The sequence below is a fragment of the Salminus brasiliensis genome, chromosome 25 (assembly GCF_030463535.1).
Source record: "Salminus brasiliensis chromosome 25, fSalBra1.hap2, whole genome shotgun sequence".
In the NCBI taxonomy this organism is placed as follows: Eukaryota; Metazoa; Chordata; class Actinopteri; order Characiformes; family Bryconidae; genus Salminus; species Salminus brasiliensis.
Window position 1 is genome coordinate 11837776 of NC_132902.1, and position 21215 is coordinate 11858990.

The following is a 21215-nucleotide window of genomic DNA, read 5'->3' on the forward strand; positions in this document are numbered from 1 at the left end:
GTTGGTACGTTCCCTAGATAGACAGGCAGTCGACATATACAAACATCTTCAGCCATGCGGCACGCCAATTAACCTTTCTGACAGCAGCTGCTGTGTGGGAACAAATCACCGCTGTCGTGAGGAAAAAAACATTTTGCTCCATTTTGGACCCATTTTTATTTATTTATTTATTTATTTATTTATTGTCCGTCAACATAAATTAAAAGCTGCCTGCCCCCTTTAAGTCATGCATATATCGATTGGAATTTCTGGGAAAGAAAATCAACTCGCAATTTCATGATAATTAGGGCAGGAGGAGAGAGAGGGACGGAGATAGATGAGTGTCGGCATATCTGCGTGAGAGAGGTTAAGAGGCGCTGCATCTAGTGGAGGGATGTTTGCTGGATGCTGACATTTGCAGCAGTGCCTGCAGTGTCCTCTGCACAAAATGACCCAGCCCCCCCCCCCACACACACACACATCTTTCTCTTTCTCGCACTTTCCTCACACACTGCTTTGGTCTGTCTTTCTGGCACACAGTGAAAGGACACACTGTCGGTGGAGAAATAACACACCTTACCCAAACAGCGCTGCTCTCTTCCAATTACACTTGCAACAAGCTATTTTTGCTGGGTATTCCCTCTATCTGTCTCAGTCTCTCTCCACCCTACCCACCCTCCACTCTCTCTCTCTCTTTCTCACACACACAAACACACCTCTGAATGGCATTACTGATTTAGATTTCTCTCCTCCCAAATGACCTGAGGAAAACACACACACACACAAACAGCTTTCCAAGTGCAGAAGTGTAAAGTAAGTGATAAAGGAGGTGCATGGCCTTGGTTTAACCCTTTTAGCATCCATTTTCTGCCTTAACATGATTTCTTTGTGCTGCTGAAAGTAATATGTAAATGTTACATGTAGAAAAGCCTATCACTCTTTACCATTTCAACCACACCTTCTAAATACATAGATATAGCACAGCCATAACACTAACCCCTCTGTAGTCTAAGGGCATTTTCTCAATTTCTGCATATCTTTGCAAATTCACCTTTTTTAAGTCAAGCTGTTCAGAACTGAGAAGATCTCAGCTCTCTCTATAATGAGCTGGGAACTAGACCACTGTGTAAAGAGATACTCTGACCCTAAACATGAAAAATATAAATAAGTCACCGACGAATTGTTTTGCTGCTCGATACAGAAATAGAGGAACGTATAAATAAAATAGTGACTATTGGTCAGTTTCACACAAACCCATTGACGGACACAGAAATCCAGCAATCACAGATGAGAAGCAGATGTCGGACACGCGAGTCCACCAGATAGACATGACGAGAAGCAGAGATGAGTATTCTGACTAGTCTTTACAGCCTTGTGACTCCGGATGTGTGTCATGTCCGGTCTGGCAATAAGCCGCAATGGAAAGGGAAACATCGCATTTAATGCACTGCCGCATTCATAGACCCCAGAGGGTCAAAACCACCTGACCACCTTACAATTGTATTGCAGTAAGGTTTAAGTTGGTCCAGTCATGAATGGGCTAAGTGAGGGGTGGTGTGTGCTAAAAGACGTTTTACATTTCAAACGCAAAACCTTTGAATACAAAATAAATCAACATCAAGAGCTGACTGCTCACTTACTGCCTAACATGTTCCACCCCTTAACAGGTGGCATTATTATCAGATAAAAAGATTTTATTTTTTATTTTAAATTTAAATGTTAAAAGGAGAGAAAAGGAGAGGACAGGAGAGAGGAAGAAGAGAGGGGGAAGAAAGAGAGAAAAGGAGAGGACAGGACAGAAGAAGAAGAAGAGAGGAAAGAAAAGGGGAGGACAAGAGAGAGGAAGAAGAGAGGAGAGGACAGGAGAGAAGAAGTAGAGATGAGAGAAAAGGAGAGGACAGGAGAGAAGAAGTAGAGATGAGAGAAAAGGAGAGGACAGGAGAGAGGAAGAAGAGATGAGAGAAAAGGAGAGGACAGGAGAGAGGAAGAAGAGATGAGAGAAAAGGAGAGGACAGGAGAGAGGAAGAAGAGATGAGAGAAAAGGAGAGGACAGGAAAATAGAAGAAGAGAGGAGAGAAAAGGAGAGGACAGGATAGAAACGGATAGGAAGAAGAGAGGAGAGAAAAGAGGAGGACAGGAGAGAGGAGAGAAAAAGAAAGGACAGGAGAGAGGAGAGAAAAGGAGAGGACAGGAGAGAGGAGAGAAAAAGAAAGGACAGGAGAGAGGAGAGAAAAAGAAAGGACAGGAGAGAGGAGAGAAAAGGAGAGGACAGGAGAGAGGAGAGAAAAGGAGAGGACAGGAGAGAGGAGAGAAAAAGAGAGAACAGGAGAGAACAGGAGAGAGGAGAGAAAAGGAGAGGACAGGAGAAAACAAGAAGAGAGGAGAGAAAAGGAGAGGACAGGAGAGAGGAGAGAAGAGAGCTAGATTGTACACCTTATGGAGTGCCTCAGGGCATGCAAGCTTTTGTGCCAATCCTAGCACACAAACACATCTGCCTCTACTGCAAAGGTGTAGCACTCAAGCAGCGCTAACTACCCCAACCTACGTCATTGGTAGGCTCACACTCATGCACACACACACAAATACACACACAGCAAGCCGGTTGCTGATACATTAACGTTTATAAAAGGTGCAAATTAGAACTAAGCATGTTCAGACCTGGCAGGCTTGGTCTGGCCCTAGAGCCATCGCCCTGTTAGTGTGGGTCATTAGAACAAGTGGGGAATGAGGAGCCCCTGAGCTTTATGCTCTATAATGTCAGGTAAAATAAGACACATGAATCCCATTAACTCAGTTAAGCTGATTAATTCATTAAGTGTTATACAGTGACTATATCATCATTTACATAAAAAAAAACAGTAGATTAATAACTCAGGTGAACAGCATCTGTAAAACCCCTAACTCAGGTGAACAGCATCTGCAAAACCCCTAACTCAGGTGAACGGCACCTGCAGAATCCTACCACAGGTGAACGGCACCTGCAGAATGCTACCTCAGATGAACAGCATCTGCAAAATACTGACTCAGGCGAACAGCACCTGCAGAATCCTACCTCAGGTGAACAGCACCTGCAGAATTTTACCACAGGTGAACAGCACCTAGAGAATCCTACCTCAGATGAACAGCATCTGCAAAATACTGCCTCAGGTGATCAGCAACTGTAGAATCCTAACTCTGATGAATGGCATCTGCAAAATCCTGACTTAGATGAACGGCACCTGCAGAATCCTACCTCAGATGAACAGCATCTGCACGATCCTAACTCAGATGAACAGCCTATAAAGAGACACTTCCTTTGAGGTGGGCTGATATGCGTCAATCCGCAAACAGACTGCATCTTCCTTTTTCCAAGAAAGCCAGTCCTCGAGGTTGAGAATAATGATACAGTTCTCACTGAGGCCTCACCATTCTGCTGGAATCCAATTACTTCAGCTGGCACAGGAGATTAGCAGCACTGAGCAAACGGCCGTAAGCAGGCTCATCGGAGGAAAAAGCTGCCTCCTACTGGGAACCAAGAGGGTAGAGAGCAACCATGGCAACAGCACAAGCTTACAAAATGATTGTTCTTAAGTTCAGTCATACAGGCCAATATCAGGGACTGAAACCTGTGAAAATGGACTCTCCCTAATGAAGTTCCTATTTGGCTTCATAAATGAGAGAAAAGGTACAGTAAAGCCAAAGTGGACTTGGTGGACTAAAGCATTATTGTCATGTATATATATATATGTGTGTGTGTGTGTGTGTGTGTGTGTGTGTGTATACAGATCATTTAATACTTCTAAAGACCAACCAGAATAAATTGATCTAGGTCAATTTATTCTAACGACCTCAAATAAAACCACTGTCATTCAGTAGAGCGCTCAATAGCATCCAAATGGCCACCTGCACATCAATACTGCAGAGTAGGGGTGTGAGATATGTATCGTCAATACATATGACAATATCTCAACTTTTGTTTTAATTATGTGCGAGCAGACATTATTGAGTCGGTTACTCATTTTACAGAAACCACTCAAAAACACGCCTTATAAGTTCACATATTCACTGCGCCCGTTAGCATGATAGGATAGACTACAGCGCATGTGCACAGACCATAGGCTATCTACAAGTTCACCGCAACACAAGCTAGTGTTCTGCCTGGGAATGACTGGAGTTAAAAACGAGAGAACAAACTGCGCTAGGACACAAAACACAAGCACCAACACCCTGCCAGTCTGCGGTGTTAGATTCAGGTGCTAGACCTGGCTCGTCCTCACTAGCTTGGAGGTGGTTTTGCTTTGAAAACACAGAGGCCTTCTGCAAACCATGCTGAAAATCAGTTGCAATTGAAGACAACTCGACAACGAACATATTTCACCATCTGCAAACTAACCTCCGTGCTGAATATAAAGATTATTCAAAACTTTAAACAGGAGGCCGCTGCCCACTACAAGCTGAAACCAGCCAAGGACCTGTGACCGTTGAATCCTGCGACCTCAGTGGGTAGTTTCTGAGATGTCTACTTGGGTGCAGTCACGTATTCTGACAGAGAGCCATTATCAGATTATGTGACTGCACTGTTTCTTCTAGAAGCGTAGAGGGGTGACAAAATGTGCCACCTCCATAAAGTGTGACCCCTGTATGCTTCTATAAGAAACAGTGCAGTCATGTAATTTACAGTTTAAGTGAAACAGATCCTGTATTTAAGATGTTTAAACATACATAAAGTAAAATGATAAAACTTAAAACCTTTGAAAATGACAATAAATAACATGGAATATAAATATAATGTAATATAAATAGAGTACATTCATATTAAATTACATTATTTACATATTATTATTACATTATTTAATGTGAAAAATAGATACAAGTTTGTAAACTTACAATGTTTATGTATTATATTTACTTGAATGCTTCAGTTTTAAGTAAATAAAAAGTTAGTGCAATGCAAGACTGCAAGACTGCAAGACATTTTGAATAATGAAAAGAACTGTCTAATTATCGTTATCGGCAGAATATCGCACACCCATACTGCAGAGGCCATTACAATCACGATTAGCAAGCAATGTACAATGCGCAACTCTAATCTGTAATAGAGGCCTAAAATATTGAGGCACACACATTATCCAGCTCCATTGTCCATTAGTCTCCATGTAGACTTGCAGAACGAATGCTGCATTGAGTTGAACTTCGACATGCAAATTTGTGTAGTCTGCATTTCCATCTGAAGGGATGATCCTCCACATAGCACTCACATCTAATATGGAGAAAGTGTTGGCACGCTTTAGCAGTGATTGAACATGACACTTATATGACATATTCTCAACCAGCTACGGTTTGCATGAATATGTAAGAGAGGTGGAGCCAGATTCTATGGTATAATATGCTGTTCTGAGTCATTGCTTCAGTTTATGGTTGACAAGTCAGCTGCCAGCTCATAGAATTGTACAGATGGATGTTCCCTGTGCCACTGGCTGCAACACGAGCCGACCGCATGATCACTCCACTCCAGTTGGAGAGGTGTTCTACACATGACATTCTGTACCTTTTTCTCCAAACATACAGTAAATGTTAAATTTTTAACTTCATCAGTCCAAAGGACTTATTGTTTCCAAAATGCGGCAGGCTGGTTTAAATGGTCCACTGAAAACGTCTGATGCTGAATTATGTGGTGAGGATACAGTAATAGTTTTTTGAGGACTCTTCCATGATGGCCACAACTGTGCAGGTGTCACTGCACAGTAGAATAGTGCATTACCATTACCAGAGTCTGCTCAATCTTCCGCAGTCAATCTGGGGTCTTGAATTGCCTTATTACCAATCCTTACCTTTCCAGACTTTGACTTGACCTCCACCCATTTCTGTTAACTGCTGTTTCTTAATTACATTGGGAACTGAGGAAACAGCTACCTGAACATGCATTGCTATGTTCTTCTAGCTTTCTCCTGCTTTGCAAGCATTGATTATTGATTAATTCAAAGTGATATGCAGCTGCTTAAAGTAGCTCATGGATGCTGCTGATGTTGGGGCAAGGACTGAGGCTGACCCTAAGCTTTAGAATTCACGTTGCCTGGCCTTTCCTAACAATGACTGTGAACAGACAGTGGTCCTAACAAGCTAATTAGGGTTTAGGACCTAAAAAAGGGCACTAATCTCGCTTAAAATGTATAGAATTAGAACGTATAATCTTTAGCTTGATGCCTTTCAAAGGTCAGTTTATCTTCTACTCACTTAGCTGTTTACAATAAAAGAAGATTTGATCAGGGGTGCCACTGTAAGTATGTTTACATTGAAGGCAATGACGACATTTTTCTTTTTGGAGTGATGCTATTTAACACAGGCTCCCAACTCATGTCCTGGAGTACACCTGGCATTCGCCTGCCTTTGTTTTCCCTGCACCCTGTCTCAGAAAGCACATGTTAAAGAGAGGGTTAGTTGGATCAGGTATGGTAGGAGCGAGCACTCCAGGACTAGGAGTGAAGAACGTGTGTCATAGAAGAACCATAAAAACAAACAAACAAGCTAAAAACTTTCAATGGACCAATCTTGTAGGCCTCATATGAAGGTTCTTGAAGCACCTATAATGTTTCTGCAGATACACATTTCTTTTTCAACAGTTCAACTGTTTTTCTATGCCTCAAACAACATTTTGTGGGACTCTTATTCTCACGCCGCTGTTCACTCTGTTCTCTCACCTCCTGTTCTCCCTCAGGTTCGTGTTAAATTCTGCTAAATAAATGATGATATGATTAAAAGTGCCTCAGCACTTGAAAGTGATGTAGTTTGCACATCATATGAATATCATATAAGGCTGTGGAAAATCTACAGAGGGAACAGGCCTTTGCTAACTGTATCACAGATTTTCCCCACAGAAAACAAGATACAAGGTCTGGGAGACAGGGAAATGGAATGGGTTATGGAAGATGATTGACAAGGAACAACACTATGATGCTTAAAAGAGGACAACTGGCATATTGGGAAAAATAACTTCTAGAGAACAGCTTGCTTAATAAGCTACATGTCCAATTCTTACCATTTAACCATTAGTATAGTGGATCATTACAGGGCATTAATAAGCTGATAGACTAAGTGAGGGTAACTGTCTGAGCTAACTTCAGAAAATTTTGCATACATTCTGATGGTTCAGATGAATTATAAGATGTTTCTTCACAGACTAAATCAAAATCTAATCTATATGTGAAGGTTTAATTAAGTATAGGTGGTGAACGACAAAAGTTAGATAATACTGATCATCATGATGACAACAACACAGATAAATTCACACTATTGCCCCACTATTGCAACACACATTATCCAGGGCTTGTCAGTCAGTCCTGGTCCATAAAAACATGAGCAGAACATTCTGGAATAAACGCTGAGCGTTATTTAAATTCATGGTGTGTATGTTCTGTACAAACATTCGTTTCCAAACATCCCTTGAAGTGGCGCTAGCAAAGCCATTACCGAAGCACTACAGCCTATCTAGAAGCCTTAGTGGCCGATTTAATGGGATAAACGTTTGGCATTTAGGGCACACAGAAGCAATATTGCATTATTGCTGAAGAAATGATCATATTAAGTGTCACAGATAGGGCTACACTGAGCCGGGTATTGCCTCACAAGAGAACATGTCTTCCACAATAAGGGATGGCTGGATCTGGTGAGAGTAAATGAGCATAGCAGTTCAGTGATCTTGGGTAATATGCACTGGTGTCAAAAAACAAGGAGCTGGACGGAGCAATTCGAATTCCCTTGAGAAATATTCTAGACAATAAATGGACTTATTGGATTCATGGGGTTCAAAGCACTTTCATGAGGAGATCTTAAACTGAGAACCACTATTAACATGAAACCGAGCACCTACACTTCAGAAACTAAATCAGATAATCACCCAATTACCAATTAAAGGAACTGTTCGGAAAAGAAAGCTGGTTTACACAGTTCTCTGCTTAGCCCAGATGTCAATATGTATTATTGTAAAAGTAAACGGACAATATTTGGACAGAAATATGTTTAGTTTTGCCGAAATACTGAAAAAAAAAACAAAAAAAAAAAAACAGTGGGTTGAAGCCCAACCACCAATGACTAAACTAGGCCATATTCTGTTTGGAAATTAACAAACCTAAAAATGTCCCTAGGCCACCTGGTGCTAGAGGATCAATGGCAGTTAATTCAGGAAAAAAAATAAAATTGGTAGATTTGGAGAATGATCCTGGTTTGCAAGTTCAAGAATTAAGGCTCCTAGAGCCTGAACTCAGCGCAGAAGGTGGTAGTTTATTTTTAAGACTAGTGTAAAAGGGGTTGAAGTTTAAGACTAGTGCACGGTTTGGAGCTGAAGCTTCGCAAGATCAGAGCAGAAGGTTGTAGAAGGCTGTATATAGATTGTCAAACCTCAAGTCTGATGCAGATTGCTTTAAAGCTGAGGTTCAAGGAAACAGGCCACAAATTCTAAAATATTAATTCAGCTCCATGCCAGGCTGCCTCAACTGCCAGCCAGTCTCACTCTGTACACCTAACCTGTCATAGAGAATTCATAACCATCATCTATATATGAATGAATAGGGCTTTATATAGAATTGACTTCTCATTTTAATCATTAAAAGAAACCTACTCTTTCTGCTGCCAAGACTTAATACACATTTCATGTCATATGCAGTGGAGCAGGAGGATAATAATTGCATTCATGCCTATGGGAAGTCATTCCTATGATGTACCTTATTTTAGAAATATGTACTTCACGAAAAAGGTAACCTATAAAAAGATTACATTTTCTTTTTTTATGATCTCACAATCCATGCAGAATACAAAAGTGACTACAAATGTCAAAATAATTTATTTATAATTAAGAATTCATCACCAAAACACTGTAGGATTTTCACATTTAGTGTAGCAGAAACTACATGCTGGCTGAGGCTACTGGAATACTTGTGTAATAAAAACCTGTGGATTATTTCTCTGTAAACAGTATGTTATCTGCATGAAATTTAATCACCTGGTTTCAAACACAGGAAACTCTGGATGGGAATTGTATAATAACAGTATTGGTGCTCTGCATCTTTCTCAGTCTTTAAGGGGACATCTACAGCTCTGTTTGTCATTCTGGAAGCACAAACATCTGAGCAACCCTGGTCAAATTGAAAGTGTAAATAATTTTTTTTTACCGGGACGTTCCATTAAGATCAAATGATCTCTTTTACAAGAGTGACCTGCCCGAGACTTATAACACATTAATATACAATATAAAACACTGACACGCACAAGATACACAAAACAGATACTAAGACTCTTAAGGAAACCAACCACGTCTCAGTCATCATATTCTTTCATATACATTTGAATTTTTCAGTTAAAGCGACAGTCCGTAAATATTGGGGATGTGGAGATTTAGAGACCTCTGTGGTGAGAATGTGTAATAGCATTGAGCATGCGAAGAGTACTTCTAAAAATGTGCATTGCAGACTTCTTTCAGAGTGGATGACATTGCAAGTTTACATTTACTAAGTTTCTTTGGTTTGACAGTGGGTGTACCAGCACCATTAGCAGCACCGTGGTTGCTCGAGTATCCAGTGAACGGTGCCAGATCCTCTTTTAGAGCCTATGCATGTAATGCAAGTACATAAAAGTCTCACATGGCCAGAAAACCTACCAGACCACTCTGCTTTTACAGTAATTATTAGGCTTTTGCAGGGATGGTTGTGCAGCACACTGATACCATTTATTCAAATATTACAATATTTTTTACAATATTATGAAAAAATCTTAAGGACTGCTGCTTTAATAGAAGTGTATTAATTCTTAGATCTTTCTGTTAAATTTGTTAACATCCTCTGCACAAATGATTTGTATTGTCCAATTTAACATATTCATAATATAATGTGCCATGTGCAAAAATAATGGCACATTAATTATGTGTTTTATTTGTTTCCAATATGTTAAATTCTGGAAATTAACGGTCAAAGATCACATATTTTAGTTTCGTTCAGAGGATTCAATCATTTATTTTTACAAAATAAAAATGTATTTGATTTGAACAGGGGTGTCCAACAATTTTTTGACCTAATAACAGGATATAAAATCTTTTATTTTTATTTCAAAAAACATATATTGAAATATATTGACAACTTGCATACTATGCTATTGGAGGCAAATATGGCAAGAATACAACATCCTGATACTTAGGAAATGTTCATGATACACAGTATTTATCATGATATTCCATAAACACTTAAAAACTCACAGTAATAAACAGTACTTCTATGCTCTTGTGATGAAATAAGCAGTTAATCAAGGTTGCATAAGTACCAACAATATCTATGATGTACTCAGAAAAACATACTGTTTATGACAATAACATTTGCAACAGACTACTGTGATACTGCTCTAAGAAGGCATCACATTTGCTAAGATTTGTGTAGGTTGTTGGCTGATATGCATTCAAAGGTGTAGAAGAATTTCTTCGCAGACTTAACTTCGACTTTCAACTTCTCTTCCCTTAGTAGAAGAACTCTCGCAGCCAGACGAAATCCACTTGAGAAGTCCTTAACTGTGTAAAGATCACAGCTCATAGCTTAGTGAGCTTAGTGTCGCCCCTCTCTACTCAGTAAAACAGAAATCTCATTCCCCTTCTTTCCCCTGATCTCCGACTCTCTTTTTGTTGGCATTGCACTCCAAATCTCAGATTGCAAAGATCCCATCTTCTTTAAAAGGTCTCTCACTGGGAGCTACAGAATAAGGGTCTGGACTGTGAGAGTCATTCTAATACGCTGAAGTGAATGCTTACTTCCTTACCAAACTTGTCAGGCGGAAAATGGATCCTATTTGCCGCTTCATCTCAAAACCAGGAATTCAGGACTCATTTTCTTGGAAAGCCAACAGCATATCAAAAACACTTTCACCCCCGCGTTGCATCAGTGACAATTTAATTTTCCTCCTTTCTCCTTTACTTATTCCCTCACTCTCGGCGGTCAACTTCACCCGTCATATATTACTCGACCCTCCATCAGCCCTGGCGAGGAAAAACAGGCTTCGAGGACTATTTGATTGTCCCGTCATGCAGCACTGCCAATGAATATGGTGTGTCTATTATGGATGCTAAACTTTCCCTGAAATTTTCTGCATGGATTCGTCTTTTTTTCTAGCATTACTCCGACCATCGGTCACCTTTCTGCCTTTGGTATCCCCTACGTGGCATTAATAGACATTATTCAGATACAGCGAAATGTGTCCTCCACATTTTACCCATCTGTGGTAGTGAACACACACACACCCAAAACGGTGAGCCCCGGGGAGCAGAGAGGGTGAAGGGCCTTGCTCAAGGCCCCAACAGTGGCAGCTTGCCGAGCCTGGGTTTCGAACCCACAACCCTGTCATCAATAACCCAGAGCTCTAACCACCCCCCGCCACTGCCCCACAGGGAGTTCTCGTTTGACCGTGTTTAAGTGACTGTCTAAGTTTGACCGTTGTGTTTGCTCATGTTGGCAAAACCCATGTGTGGAAAGACACTTCCACCAGGTCTTTCACTCTTAAATAATGTCTGGAAACACTTTTGGAAACGTATCAGCAGTGTGTTCAACAGGGTGTTCAATAGGGCTGAATAGACAACAATTCTGGTGGTTTTGTCGTTTGTGGCGGCCCATCATCATCCTCATGGACAGCCATACACATGCATTTCTGGACAAGCTGAGAGATACAGAACCAGCACTGAAATCCACTTAGCCTCTGGGGGTAGTGATGTCTGGGTAGAGCGCATGGATCATCACTGGGTTGTGGGCTTGCTGCTCTGGTCCGCTAAAGCCTTTTAACACAGCACTTAACTCTGTCTGCTCCAGGAGTGCTGTGACTGACTCTGCGCTCTGACCCTGGCTTTTTAAAGATGGGATATGTAACGAACAGAAATGAATTGTAGTGTACAAGTCTGTAAATACAGTGACAATAAATGCCAGGATACACCAAAACTTCATGCACATACACTGTACATTGTACACTGTACACTGAAAGTCATCATCAGCATACCTAAACTCTAATTGCACAGACCAGCACCCACCCTCCCCTAATTGTCTGTCAGCCCCTCTGTGCAGACGTTCTTCTCATTACTGCTGCTGCTGCTTGCAGAAATGCTTAACCCACTTCAGGTGAGCTTCACAAGTGTGGGGAAAGAACTGCTGTGACCTTTTCACCAAGTCCACACATCCCTCTCAACAGCCATGGTTTGGGACCACCTTTGGGAGCTATTCCAAACGTAGCTACGGACTGAAACATTACAAAAGACATGTACATTATTTCTCAAATAGAAACAGATTTACTGCATATAAGGCACTCTTTAGAAACCTAGGCCTAATGTTGGAAGTGAAACATCAACCTGAAACAGGTTTATTTTTTGGGCACAAGACGGCCAACAGACCTCTATCCCTCTTCAGAGTTCATTGCTGGGCAGTCAGGTGGGACATAAGCATCTGTGCTGAGAGACAGCCCTAGTCAGAGTGTGCGTCATGCGTAGAACGTTGTCGAGTGAAGCACAGCACTGATCAACATAGTTCGGAGGTTAATGCGCTGCCATCAGCGCCACTCACATCACTCATTATTACTGCATTAATCACACCCACCATTATCGCGCTATTCATCCCCCCTCTAATTGCCGTGCGGCTTCAGCAGGTAAATTTACCTGACACACACTCAAGCGAACTGTCAGAAAGGCTAAGACTAGCAAATGTTCTCTGCAGAAAGGTTTATTTTTCTTACCAGCAACATTTTGATTATTCCAAGTCATGCTGTTCATCTTTCCATGCCTCACGGTCCTTCTTTTTTTTTTTTTTTTCGCTAGGAAAGAAAATGCGAGCTGCCTCAACAGCACTTATTGATCTGACTGAAAAGTAAACAACACACACAAAGAGAAAAAAGCCCTATGGCTAAGGCAGAACACCCAGAATCCAGAAACCTTTGAGCCTGAGTTTCTTCTTTGTTTAGCAAACGACCAACATGTTTGAGCTAATGGTCTCAAGGAAGGAAAAGGCAGAATGTGTATATGTGTCAATACAAGAGAGACTGCAAGCGCTTTACATATGTTACCTATACATTGCTGGTAAAAAGTTTTAGACAGCCCAATTATTTTTCCAGTTTTTATTGATATTAAGCAGTTTAAGTAACCTGAAATGATGCACAGTCCAGTGACCTCAAATAGGACAGAGGTAAGCAGTGCATTTACATTTACATTTAAGGCATTTAGCAGACGTTCTTATCCAGAGCGACTTACAAAAGTGCTTTGCTATTTACCCAAGAAAAACCTCAGCTAGTTTAAATAGACTAATAATTTAAAAATACCTCTAAGCTTTAGACACCACTAAACACAAGTCAATATGGAGACCATAATACTCTACTACTAATACTATTCGCCCAAGTATTCTCGGAAGAGGAGGGTCTTCAGTCTGCGTTTGAAGACAGCGAGCGACTCTGCTGTTCAGACACCCAGGGGAAGCTCATTCCACCACTTTGGTGCCAGGACAGAAAAAATCCTGGACGCTCGTCTTCCGTGGATTTTGAGAGATGGCGGGTCGAGCCGAGCCGTACTTGAACTCTCTCAAACTGTGCACTCTCAGGGTTTTTGAGGAATAGAAATGAACTGAAAGCTGACGAATAATGTACAGTTTTTAGGGAGCAAGTCATTGGTTAACAACTTACAGCTGGCCTATAGCCATGAAAGAAAGTCAGGCTTTGAAAACAAACGATTCCCAATTTATTTTGTCTGTAAGCAATGCTGGAACACACTGTGTTACTGCACTCTCTACCACAGTATTTTTACAGCCTCAAATTCATGAAACAGGACTAATTGCACTCTTTGTAATGAACAGCGTAGTTGTTTTTAAGCACTTGGATATCCTCAATATGCTCATAAATGTGTACTGGTAAGATTTATTACTATACAATAAAATATTGTCATATAGCCCACATGTAATTTTAGCTGTGGAGAGAAGATTGGAGGTGCAGGTTTGACAGGCTGATGGCAGTAAAAAAAATATTACTCACTATATCCTCAATACCCTCATAAAAGTGTACTGTGTATCATGATAAGATGTATCACTATATGATAAAATATTGTCATATAGCACACATGTAATTTAAGCTGTGGAGAGAAGACTTGGAGGTGCAGGTTTGACAGGCTGATGGCAATGGAAAAAATTAATTGCAAAGATAGGAAAATAAAAAGAGCAGGATCGTTGGACTACTACCAATCACTACCAATGGACTACTAAAATACACCAATATACCAATCACCACTACTATCACTACCAATGGACTACTAAAATATACCAATCACCACTACTGTCACTACCAATGGACAACTAAAATACACCAATATACCAATCACCACTACTATCACTACCAATGGACAACTAAAATATACCAATATACCAATCACCACTACTATCACTACCAATGGACAACTAAAATATACCAATAAACCAATCACCATTACTATCACTACCAATGGACTACTAAAATATACCAATCACCATTACTGTCACTACCAATGAACTACTAAAATATACCAATCACCATTACTGTCACTACCAATGGACTACTAAAATATACCAATCACCACTACTGTCACTACCAATGGACTACTAAAATATACCAATATACCAATCACCACTACTATCACTACCAATGGACAACTAAAATATACCAATATACCAATCACCACTACTATCACTACCAATGGACAACTAAAATATACCAATATACCAATCACCATTACTATCACTACCAATGGACTACTAAAATATACCAATATACCAATCACCACTACTGTCACTACCAATGGACTACTAAAATATACCAATATACCAATCACCACTACTGTCACTACCAATTCGACTACTAAAATATACCAATATACCAATCACCACTACTGTCACTACCAATGGACTACTAAAATATACCAATATACCAATCACCACTACTGTCACTACCAATGGACTACTAAAATATACCAATATACCAATCACCACTACTGTCACTACCAATTCGACTACTAAAATATACCAATATACCAATCACCACTACTGTCACTACCAATTCGACTACTAAAATATACCAATATACCAATCACCAGAGATTTTATGTTTGACTGTAAAGCTGTTAACACTAAAGTATTTTTTGTTACTGAATAGTGCCCTTAAGTGCATTCCATGTGTTTAAGAAATAATTGCTTTATTTTGGAGAAATTATTTAAATTCCTAACACACTCACATTAGAGTAATAGTTGTTAGATTAATCGACTAATCGAAAAAAAGGAAACGTCAGGTTAATCGATAACAATCCACCCCCCCCCCTCTCTCTCTTTTTGCAGAGTTACAGTAGCAATACATATAGCTGCACATAAACAGACATGTGAGGCTAGAGTTAGAATAGAGCAGAATGTGAGAGAATGTGAGGTAGCCTACATGTATCTTCATTTTGCAGTGTTTCACTTTTTGAACTAATTTGAATTTGAATCAGCTGCCACAATCTCATGATGACTGGACCACCAGAAATGCTCCAAAATGAATTAAAATAAAAATCGAAGCTTTTTTCCCTTTCTCCTGCAAAGAAACATTTTTTTTGTGAGACAGCAATGATTTTTAAATACATTTCCTGCAATAAATTAGCATGCGGACATCAGTTGCTATTGGCACTGTGCAGCATTAGGTTGTTTAACTAAGAGTAGTAGCAAGACTTTTAGTATATAATGAAAGTGGGGTGTGAAAGTGAAAGTGTGATAACAGTAGCAGATCATGAAATACACCACAGTGCATGTCAAAATTCTGGTAACATTGAGCCGTACAGTGTAATTCAGCACAATTCAGTCAGCAGGAGAGTAGTGCCCCTACTGTATTGAGACTCATTGCTGAGCCTTACTGTAGTAAGATAAAATGCTCTCACGTGGTGCTCTTTAACACAGCACAGCTGTATCAGTCTGCCACCAAATGTGCTTCTCCATCACAAGCTCCAGAGGGTCCGATCTAACTCCTACAGCCGCTTCTGTGCACTGTGATGCTGCTGCGCCAGAACACAAACGCCTGGAAGATAGCATTTATGACAACAGGTTGCTAGAATGGCCTTTAGAGTTTTATGCACACGCTAAAGGACAGCCTCCAGTTCATCATCCAATATAAATGCTTGGAATGAACTATTTGCACTCTTATCAATATACCTCTACAGTTAATCCTGCCCAATGTTTGAACAGACTGGTTTCTGTAGAATTGATCATGAGCGGTTGTTTACGTTTACTCATAAACGAGATGTGAAGGTTGCTTGCATAACAAACCATTCATCTGTGCATTGTCCTGCTTTCCCCTACATCATACTTTATTAGTATTGGACATGTCCACTATTTTAAGGCACACAATTCTTAAGAGTCAGCGTTCCTTTTAAGATTTCCAAAGATCTGAAATAAAGTGCCTTGCCTTGGCTTAATCAGACAGGGTCGATTTTTACAAGGCCGCCTAAAGTACAACAGCCCGCAAAGCTGTCGCCCCCGTTATAATTCAATCAACAGTGTCTGCGCACCGTGTTGCTCCACTCGGCAAAGCAAAACAAATTGCTTTTAGAAATGCAATTATGCGGCCGTGTTCTGGGTTTTAATAATGGAGAAGGGGTATTTTTTGGAGGGGGGTGGGGGTGGAGAGACAGGCTGGAACAGGGTTGCCATTTGCCCAGAGGGCTGTGGGTTTTTAGTTCGCTCACAATTGTGCTTCTTCTGACAGTATAATCGCTCCTCTCAGGCACTAGAAAAGCAAACAAGAGTGGCACTGAGGGAAAAAAAAAAAAAAAAAAAAAAAAAAACACACACACACACACACACACACACACACACACACACACAACAAAGAAAAGCCCAAGCCTCCATTCAGCTTCCTCTCACAATTAATTTTGCAAACAGCGATTACCAAAGCAGGTTAATTAGGCCTTTGATGCCCTGCATACTCAAACACGAACAGTGGGAACGATCATAAATATTTGCCACTCACAAACAAGTCTGATGATAACGACAAAACTGTACATCAAGACTAAACTTCTGCATCCTTGCAGCATCGCTGCCTCGAAGAGACATTAACGAAGTGCCAGAACCTCATTTTAAAGCAGATGTCTTTTACAAGTCTGTTCACCACTGCCATTAAAGCTTTGAGTGACAGTGACAAAGGCATGCAAATTACTGAATCGCTGAACGTCGGCAGAAATATCGTGCGGCTCTTCTTCTGTTCTCTCTGCGCCCACATTTGTAAAATGTCCAAGGATGTCAGCTTGCGGTCTATTCACATCAGAAAGGAGCTTGTCTCGATATAGCAAGTCAAAAAGGAAACAAACAAAAAAAGTGCGTCATTGTAATCTGACATGAAAACCCATCAGAAGAATCTGGTGGAAGCATCGCTGAAAGAATACAGTAATGCCCAGCAATAATACATTGCGCTAGGATTATTACATGCATTTAGTTTGAAAACTTGGAAGATACAAGTCATGTTAAAATTCTTGAATGTTTAAGTCTACAAAGCCCAGAAAGGACCAGCCCCTCCGTACTTGATGGCAATGGTCAAAAGCCGATCCGCACCAAGAGCCCTTTGAGCTTCAAGTACGGCTCGGCTCGACCCGCCATCCCTCAAAATCCACGGAAGACGAGCGTCCAGGATTTTTCTGTCCTGGCACTGAAGTGGTGGAACGAGCTTCCCCTGGGTGTCTTCAAATGCAGACTGAAGACCCTCCTCTTCCAAGAGTACTTGGGCGAATAGTAGAGTGGTCACCTTACTGACTTGTGTTTAGTAGAGTCTAAAGCTTAGAGGTATCTGAATTATTAGTCTATTCAAACTAGCTGAGGTTTTTCTTGGGTAAATAGCAAAGCACTTTGTAAGTCGATCTGGATAAGAGCGTCTGCTAAATGCCTTAAATGTAAATGTAATGTAAGTATGTTGAGCTTTTTGTAAAAGATATGTTGCTTAATCCACAGAAAACCCAAAAGTCCAAAGGCTCCAATATGGTCTTTAACATTTGATCCTGTATTTCACAGTACATTACAATCACTTTCCCTGGAGGAAGATGTAATGTGTACCATTTTACCAAAAAAACAACCAAACCCCACAAAAAAGTGTACAGGTCAATGCAACTTAAAAAATGTAAAAACACAGGCACAGAAATGTGGTACAGCTATGTTAAATGCTATGTCATTTAGGACATATGATTGAGGGTACCATATCATTGCTACCTGCTTTTTTCTGAGAGTATGTACCATGGTCAGAAATGGTTACTGTGTACAAGAGCTGATAACTATTATAAAACAGGTGGCAGTTTGCTCATCATTTGTATTCCAATGGCTCTGTAATGGCGTGCAGTGCTTGGGCCCCGATAATTGCCTGAAAAACCTGAAATGCAATTTATAGACAGTCCACAAGCATCAGAAATGTGTCTCTACATTCATTTCAAACTAAAACTTAATGGATGCTGATTGTCTTGGCTGCTGACAACAATAATTTACAACAGATTAACCTTTTTCGCCCAGTGTTTAAAAACTGCTGAAAAGAAAAAGAAAGCAGATACCCAAATAAAAGAAATTTCACAGCTCACAAAATGACTCTTTTCATAGCCTATATACAGGGTGGGCCATTTATATGGATACACCTAAATAAAATGGGAATGGTTGGTGATATTAACTTCCTGTTTGTGGCACATTAGAAGCTAGTAAATAACTCATGAAGGAATAAAGTTATGTTTATAAACAAGTTATGTTACCAAGCACACCATTGTTTTTCTTGTGACATTTTCAATAAGTTTAATGTGTCACATGACCCTCTTCCCATTGAAAAAACTAAAGTTGGATCCAAAATGGCCAACTTCAAAATGGCCAACTTCAAAATGGCCAACTTCAAAATGGCCACCATGGTCACCACCCATCTTGAAAAGTTTTTCCCCTCCCATATACTAATGTGCCACAAACAGGAAGTTAATATCACTAACCATTCCCATTTTATTTAGGTGTATCCATATAAATGGCCCACCCTGTATAAATACCATATTAGCAAGCTGTTTTCTGCTACTGTGCTTTGTTGGGGGGGGCTCTCACCCTTTCCAATATGTATCTAACCTTTTATTTAAACTTATCATTTAAAACAGTTAATTTCATCAAAAAGGTGAGGAGTTTGAAAGTACGGCAGTGTTGTAGAATCATAATTCTTAGATGTTCAGAGCTGCAGGCTACAAAGAGAATCTAGCTAAAAACTTCCAAAAGAAAGTCCATCACTAAACTAAATCAAAAAAGTGCAAAATTGTTTTGTGCAAAAACGTATGTGCTGTTCTTTTTGAAGGGCGAACCTCGATCCTAACATGCTGTGTCTGTTTTGCAGAGTATGAGGCCAAGATGAGCTGTGCTCAGGCTGAACCAGAGGAGAGGCCTGCTGATGCGAACCCCAATCCCAGTGCTAATGCTAGCCCCACTGCAAATGCTAATCCGAATGCTAACACCAACCCTAGTGTTGGTGGTAGCCCTAACCCCAAAACTAGCACAACTTCAAACCTTTGCAGTAACGCTAATGCTAATTCCAATGCTGCCACTAGTGCTAGCGATGAGCTGGAGTGCAAAATCTGCTACCAGCGCTATAACATCCATAACCGCAAGCCCAAGATCCTGGACTGCTTGCACCGCGTGTGCGCCCGCTGCCTTAACAAGATCCTGGACATGGGGGACGGTTCTGGTTGCATCTGCTGCCCCTTCTGCCGTCACGACACGCATGTCAGCGAGTACGAAGTGGCCGGACTCCCGGACGACTCCAACATCATGTCATGCTTGGTGGTCAGGGATAAGTCCTGGAGTTCTGACCACAGCAAAGAGGTAGTACTGACGCCCAAGAGCTTGTCCTCCACAGACAGTCCGTCCCACGACTCCTCCAACTGCCTGGTCATCACCATCATGGAGGTCCAGCGGGATGCGCAACGCTCACCCAGCCGCAACGGCAGCTCCGATTACTACGGCGACCACAGTCTGGACTCTGTGTCTGTGGCGTCGAACAGTGGGGCCATGGATCAGGACGCCTTGTCCAAGTTCTGCAATCACGTACCCCGGATCCTTGTGTGGCTTCTGGGATTCTTCTACTTCGGCTCCTTGCCCTTGGGCATCTACTTGCTGGTGATCCAGAGAGTGACACTGGGCATCGTGTGCGTTAGCCTTGTGCCCTCCAGTCTCACGGTCTGTCTTGTATATGGCTTCTGCCAGTGCCTGTGCCAGGGCATGTGCGACTGCTCCAGCAGAAGCTGATTGGACGCGATGCGACTTGACAGTACAAAAGAAGAAGCGGTGACAGACGAGCAGCGACACAAATGACACTTCCTCGCACATGCTGAGGGCTATTATGCTACGCTATATTGTTCAGAACGGTCTTTCTTCTCAACAGACAGGAGACAATGTAAACATCTGCCATCTAACAATGTTAGGACGCCTGGCAATGAAACTGTAACTGTCAAAGAGGAACACTGACTAGTGCAGATGCCTTTTAGTAGCAAATTTAAGCCTCAACACATGGCTAGCGATGTTCGTGCAACATTCCATAATTGGCATCTGGCCTCCAGAACGGCCAGTACAAGAACTCGAGGAGCCAAATGAACAAATGTCCACCCTCTAGAGAATCTATTAAGCAAGCATTAACAATCACAAATGTGTGTTTTACCCAGAATTCCCGGAGGAGTATATGTGCCTCAGTGTATGTAGCCCTAAAGAGCTAACAAGCCATGCAGGATAATGTCAAAATACTGTGGTTATTTCTATTTCTGCACTGTACGGAACCGCGTATCATGAAACGACCAGCCTTGTTGATCATTCTGACAGACGTGTCTTGGTGGGGAACATTCATTGTGATCGGTTAGAAAACACACCCGCTGTGGGGGAAACAGTAACCCTTGTGGGAAAGGGAGATGCTTAAATAAAGGATTTGCTTTAAGACATTGTACAGGCTTTAAGACGTGGCGTGGTGTATTTCCCATGGTCCTTATAAGTGCACAGATACATAGCCAACAGTCAGTGGGTGCGCAGTCCGCATCCTTGCAGAGTCCTTCACAGTTTCATCACATTACATACATGCCGGTAAATGGGGTCACAGCTAAGCTGAAGTATCCAACCGAAACCCAAAGGACAAAATGATGTGCTGACATTTAAGAGGACGTTGGTATTATATTGCATTGCTCTCTTGCTCTTTTTCATCTTCTGCCTCTCCCATTCTCCCGCTTAACCATTGGCAGCG

General features: G+C 41.1%; 2 protein-coding genes across 3 annotated transcripts in view; one reads left to right on the plus strand and one right to left on the minus strand.

The window, feature by feature from the left end:
* The window catches only part of LOC140547977 (E3 ubiquitin-protein ligase RNF182), a 36329-nt gene extending 15308 nt beyond the window's left edge, over positions 1 to 21021 (plus strand). Inside the window, exon 2 of the mRNA XM_072671307.1 lies at positions 19329 to 21021. Within this exon, the coding sequence (XP_072527408.1) occupies positions 19343 to 20236 (894 nt within the window). The 5' untranslated portion in view covers positions 19329 to 19342 and the 3' untranslated portion in view covers positions 20237 to 21021. The remainder of the gene's footprint in view (positions 1 to 19328) is intronic.
* cep89 (centrosomal protein 89) overlaps positions 1 to 21215 on the minus strand; it is a 167594-nt gene that overhangs the window by 55459 nt on the left and 90920 nt on the right. The gene's annotated exons all lie outside the window — the stretch shown is intronic.